Here is a 6,388-nt window from a genome sequence, read left to right on the forward strand (position 1 = left end):
AAAAATGTTGGTATGATATAAAATGAACACGTTTACTAGCACTTAGATTTAAACAAAATGGTATGGCTCTCATGGAATTACATTTGAAATAATTTAAATTAATTCATGGCTCCCTCATCCAAAAATGTTCCCGACCCCTGCTCTATATAATATATTGTATCATGTCCTATAAGAATGTAACTTGTAAGTATATTATTATTAAAAAATCCAGCTGTTCTTTCCTATACAGTCAGTTCGTTGATTCTTTCGTCAGCCAGCCAAATGTTTCAATTACACCCTCGTCTCTTCCTCTGATAATAAAACCTAGCAATGAAACTAACTTTTCCCTATATGTACATATACATGTGTATAGAAATATAAACAGAATAAAATATGATGATAACGAAGGTAGGGAGGTAGAAGCCCGTAGGAGCGCAGCGTTGAGGATTGATACATGTGTGCCGGCAGCATAAAAATATCTTGGAATTACAAGGAGAAAAACAAGAAAACTTCATTTGTTCTTTTCTAGATATTTTTTACTTACTAAGAAATGACACTGATCATTTTTATGGATAAAAAATTACACTGAAGCCCGAAATTTATTTTTAGTCTGGCTACTTAATATATTGTATAAAAATGTCATTTTTTTTTATAACGTATCTTGAATATGAGTTTTATAAATATAAATACATTCAATTTGATGTTTAAGTCATCATCAGGATATGTGATGAGTCAATATAAAACAGAAGACAACCACATCTTTATTTCTTACTTCATATATACCAATATGAAATAGACAAATTGGAGTTAATTATAGGCATACAATCCAAATTACTGGGATGAATTAAAATACTCCAGGATTTTAACTATAGATTATAACCTTTATTTTATTTAAGAGACTTATATTAGACCCAATATGGCCACTTTCAACCATAAAATCCGTCAATCTATCATTTGTTTATTGTGATGATCCATTTTGGAGTTCTTTTAGAATGAAATTTATGACACACCTAAAGAATTTGTCATAATAATGTGTGGATAGAAATTGAAGATAATTCGTGGAAGAAATTTCGTTTTTGAAGATTACATTTGTGTGCTGAGTTAAGATCCCCATGTATTTTAGATATAGATTCGAACTTTTATTCCATTTAAAATACTTATATTGTATATATTAATTAGGTATAATATTTACATACAGCCCAATATTTCATAGACATATTTGAGTCAACTATAAGCATTATATTCATATTTCTGGGATGAGTGGAGATACCCAAGGGTTTTAGTCAGGGTATGAAACCTTTATTTGATTTAAGAGACGTATATTGGCCCCAATATGGTCCTTTTTCAACCATAAAATCTGTCAATTTCTCTATTTTTCATTGTGTCGATTCATTTTGACAGTTTTAATAGTGTAATTTGCAACACAGCCAAAGGGTTGATAACAATAACTTATTCATATAAATTCTGGGTTATTTTACCCAGAATACAAATGTATTATGATATATACGAAATAACATTACTGCTAAGGTATAAAGGTAAGGACCGTAGCTACTCTAATAAAAACCTTCCCTTCAACCTACAGAGTGTATTGCTATCAACAAAAAGGTACTAATATTATGTGAAGGTATTGGATTGGTAGATATAATGGTAGAGCCACCTGAATTTCTCGCCCCCCCCCCCACCTCCCTCTCAATAACGAATCTATCTACCAGTATGAAAATAAAAAAAAATACATGGAAGAGAAATGGCTCCAGGCTTTTTTTTTTTTTTAATCAAAATGTTACAAAAACAACGAAACGAAGAGCTCCTTTTGGATGAACAAAAATAGTCTCATAAAAGGAAACTTTTTCCTTCTTGGAAGAAGAAAAAGAAGTTGTTGATAGCTCTGTTTTTTATTCTAAGAAGAAAAGAAGACAAAAAAGAAAAATCATTTTCTCTCTAGCTGAATGTTTTACGACTTTTTCAGTAAGAGGACCGAAAATAGAGCTTCGTGTATTGACAGTTTTACTATTTAAGGCTATTATTATCTCTTGAGCGAGCTACTTGTCCAAGAGAGAGAGAGAGAGAGACGACAAAGAGCTCTGAAAATAAAGAAATTAAGATTTCACGGCTTGACGAAAAAGAAAATCATATTTTTTTTGTTCTTAACTTGCTACTTCTTTTTAAAGAGTCGCTTTTCCTTCAAAGAAACTAGGCGGCAAATCATAATACTACTTGACTTTCCTTTCTTCTTCAGTCTTTCCGAGAGGGAAAGATCTCTATAATATGTACATATATATATAGGCAATAAAATTTCATAATTTTCATATGTATGTACAGCGTTGACTATGGTAACATGCATAACTACAAAATGGGAGTGCGTCAATATAAAAACAATCTATAACAAACGCCCAATTTACATATGCCCCAATATTACATAAACATAAATGAATTAGATATCGTCTTATTATTCAAATTTATGGGATTAAGTAAGGTATCCCAAAATTTGAACAGTTGTCAATACCCTTTATTTATTTAAAGGCACTGATATGGCCCGTATTAAACATACGGTCTGTCAATTTCTCAATCTTAAAATTGTAGGGGCGTCTGAAGGGGGTGGGTTGAAAAGGCCCTAGTCTCCCCAAATTCAGGATTTTTTGCTTTTCGCTATAATTTTTCCCCCACAAAGTTTAAAATTGGAATTTTTTTTTCCAAAAAATTAAATTTCTTATAAATAAAAATGGGGTTTTGAAAAAAAAATCCATAAAAATTTAATAGTTGAGGTTTCATTTTTGAAATTTCTTTCATAAAAAAATTTAATTTTCTGTGAACAGATAGGGATTTTTGAAATTTGTATCCAAAAAATTTAATTTTACATGAATAACTTTGGATTTTTGAAATTTTTTTACACAAAATTCAAAATTAGAAATATATTTTTTGAATTTTTTTTTGCAAAAAGTTTTAATTTTTCTCAAGCTCCTTCCCTTAAAAAGAATGGTGACGATCAATTTTTGCTACTTGAAATGTGAAATTTGCAACACACCCAAGGATTAATCAGAGTAATTTATAAATAGAAATTGAGGATAATTATTCATCCAAGAATGCAAATGTGAAATCTGCACTTAATTTTGCGAAAAATCCTTTCAGCTTACTTATGTGTTTACAGAGCACAAACATTTATTAGTCTTTTTTTTTTTGCTTCCTACTTTTCTTTCAATTTCTGATCTAAGGCGACTGATTCACATAATTACTACAAATATCGCATTTTATTATGTATTTATGAATGATATAAAATATTCTAAATGTATAATTAATATGTATATTTAATTACTTATGTTTAATTATCCAACGGATTTTATTTTTAATATCTTCTTCTGTAAAAGAATATCACAAGTGGGGAAGGGGGTCTGGGGTGGCGATCACTAGGATGATGAGGGTGGCGAAGTGGCCAGGGATGATAGAACATCCCTAGGTGTGCCATGATGCCCTGATGATCCTGTATAGGGATGATGATGTCGATGTGAGAGCATCACCGCTGCGGCTGCTGGATTGAACGCCATGGAATGATGGAGCCCGGACTCAAGAGGATGGATGTGGTGGCCAGAAGGTAGAGGATGTGTAGAGATTGGAACAGGTCCGTTGTTACTACTACTCAGTCCTGAATGACTTCCCCTGTTATTACTCCCCCCGATTGGAGTCTCCTTTCCACCCACGATTTCATCCCGTTTCTTCAACTGCTTCCGCTCTTTGGCTCGACGATTCTGAAACCAAATCTTGACTTGTCTCTCTGTGAGACCCAGACCTGTAGCTAGTTCTGCTTTACGACGAATGGTGATGTAGCGGCTGTAGTGAAACTCTTTTTCAAGTTCGAGTCGCTGGTGATCCGAGTAGACGACGCGATATTTATCCTTTGTTCGTGTCCGACTTGAGCCTGGAATGAGGAACAAGTTCAGGACTATGTTGTATTTCAAATCAATATAAATATGCGTAGCATCCATTGAATGATACGCATTTCTTTATGATACGGCCATTTTCTTTATTTTTATATGGCTGTGATAAAAGTCGTAACAATCATAATAGTAATATAGACCTAATAATCACTCAGAGTGCATAAAGGACTCCATAACTAAGAATATTACCTTCTTTTCCGTTGCCTCCTCCCCCGTGGGCCGCGCCAATAATGGAGGAGCTGGACTTGAGGGATCTTTTGGAGCTATTGCTGATCCAGTCAAATGGTCCTAGTCCTTTTCCTTTGGTTAAAGGCGCCTCACCCGATATATGATGGTGTTGGAGTTGAGATTCTTGCACTTCCGTAAGGGAATGAGATTCTTCCAAGAGGATATCATCCTTTTCATCTTCCTCGTCCTCATCTTCCGTACTTTTAAGGATGGATTCTTCATCTCCCTTCACCGCCTTATTAGCCGAGAATGCATAAGGACTGGACTTGAAATAAGAGGAGGATCCGTGGGTAGATGCAGAGGGGTGATGAATGCTGTAGGGCTGAGATTCAGAAGTATCTGAGAGGAAAGAGCTTGGATGTGGGGAGCTCCAATCTGGGTAGAAGGGGTTTGCGAAATGATGTGAGGAGCTGTACCATTGGGACGGGTGTAATTGATGATGTGAGGCAGTGCTAGGGGGAACGGAATGGATATTCGTATCGGAGTAGAGGCTCCCTAGTGCACTTCCAGTGCCGGTACTACTTGGCGTCGTGGTAGATTGGTGGGCCTCTTGGGCACCATGGTGATGATGGGAGTGTGCGTGATGGTGATGGGTGTAGTAAGAGCCATATCCTGAGAGATAGGAGCCTGGGACAAAAGCAGGCGGCGGCGGTGGACTGATTTGATGGTGATGTTTAGGCCCTAGACATGAGTTACTCCCTGGTAGAGAGGCTGGAGGTGTTGGAGAGACGTTGTTGTCCGTGCTGGGTGTTGGAGTTCCTCCTGAATGAAACATGGGCTATACTGACTAAGTCATTATTCTGGAGAAGTACAATATCATTAATTCCCTTGAGAATGGATTCAAATCACACTCAGTCCTCACTGGATCTATATATTATTATGTATTTCTGTCTGTTTTATTGTTAGTTAGTTAGTTACTTCTAAACAAGGCACTCACAAAAGCACTGTAATCATTTTTTACGACTTTATATTATTTAATGCTATCATTTTATAAATTGTCGGCACCGAGCGCGATTTTTTTATTTCCATGTTTTCTTCCCATGCGGTTTTTTTATATGAGGTCTTCTCCTTTTTATAACAATAATATATGTATATATATATATACATACTTACAAACCAAAACCCTGCCTAAATGCTTGAAAAACAACAAAAACATCTTCAGCAAAAATCCCTCCTTTTACGAAAGAGAAAAAAAAAAAGAGTTGTAAGCCACAGGAGCAACAAAAGCAAAAACCAACCAGGAAAAAAAATCAATAGAAGTAGTCCAATGGTTGCTTTTTATTGATCAGCCTAGTGTACTACTTCCATGTCGACCTAATGCATAATGCCCCACCTACTCCTAAAAAGAAAAAAGAAGGTGGAGCCTCGTCACAATCACTAGTATACGAGAAAGAGGGAAAAAGAAACAGACACGAAGGCAAAAAAATAAAAAAAAACGAGCGTTTGTTTGATCAATGCAGTTTTTGTATTATGTACATATGTAAATGTATTGTTATTATTCCTTTTTAAATTTTGTCAAAAAGTGAATTCTCGTCTCCCCTTTTTCTTTTCTTTTCCCATGATATAAAGTTGGATAAAAAAGGAAGAAAGAGAAGAAGGAAAAAAAGGAGAAGAGCAGGGGGTGGTGCAGGCAGGGCATGATGACGTCGCAACGTCATCATCCACCATTATTAACCACTACCACCACCACCATGATAGACCACCTTTTTATGGCTAATGATGGCAGGTTGATTCCTTCATGATATAAAAAAAAAGAAAATTAAAACGATTATTCAATCGTTTAATAGAACATACGTCCATTCCTTTAAAACCGATCTACAATAAGTCGTGGTTATGATTCCCTTTCCTTCTCTTTTTCTTAATGGTTCTAATCGTTTATGCAATTTTTTCTGCATTTAATTACTTTATGAACCAATAAAATATGTATATAAAAATACATTTTCTCAATTTTTATGGCCCGTCAGACCTACGTCTATAAAATATATAATTTTCTACTCTTTCTAAAAAGGAATGTGTGATGTGGTAACATAGAGACTTTATGTACAAAAATTAAGAAAAATGAGTAAATCCCAACTATTCATATACATATACCAATATTTCACAGATATATAAATTTTCAACAAAAAATTTAAAAATATTAAATTCTTTTGAAAAAAAAAATCAAAAAGCCATAGTTATTCTCAAAAAAATAAATTTTTTTGAAAATAGTTATAAAAATCCTCAACTATTCACAAAAAATAAAATTTAAAAAA

At 34.3% G+C, this 6,388-nt stretch overlaps 1 protein-coding gene across 1 annotated transcript; it reads right to left on the minus strand.

Moving 5' to 3' along the window:
- Positions 1 to 3,205: 3,205 nt before the first annotated feature.
- LOC121114203 (uncharacterized) lies at positions 3,206 to 5,275 on the minus strand. Its single transcript, XM_040708080.2, has 2 exons — positions 4,098 to 5,275; positions 3,206 to 3,889 (listed from the first exon to the last, which is right to left on the minus strand). The coding sequence occupies exons 1-2, from the start codon at positions 4,909 to 4,911 to the stop codon at positions 3,381 to 3,383; spliced, it is 1,323 nt and encodes a 440-aa protein (XP_040564014.1). The 5' UTR covers positions 4,912 to 5,275; the 3' UTR covers positions 3,206 to 3,380.
- Between the last annotated feature and the right edge of the window lie 1,113 nt (positions 5,276 to 6,388).

Source organism: Lepeophtheirus salmonis, chromosome 3 (assembly GCF_016086655.4).
Source record: "Lepeophtheirus salmonis chromosome 3, UVic_Lsal_1.4, whole genome shotgun sequence".
In the NCBI taxonomy this organism is placed as follows: Eukaryota; Metazoa; Arthropoda; class Copepoda; order Siphonostomatoida; family Caligidae; genus Lepeophtheirus; species Lepeophtheirus salmonis.

Excerpts from the sequence above, each read along its gene's own strand:
- LOC121114203 (XM_040708080.2), bottom strand. The coding sequence starts at position 4,911 with ATGTTTCATTCAGGAGGAACTCCAACACCCAGCACGGACAACAACGTC. Across the intron at positions 3,890-4,097 it reads AGGAGGCAACGGAAAAGAAG|GCTCAAGTCGGACACGAACA; the intron begins GTAATATTCTTA and ends TCCTCATTCCAG.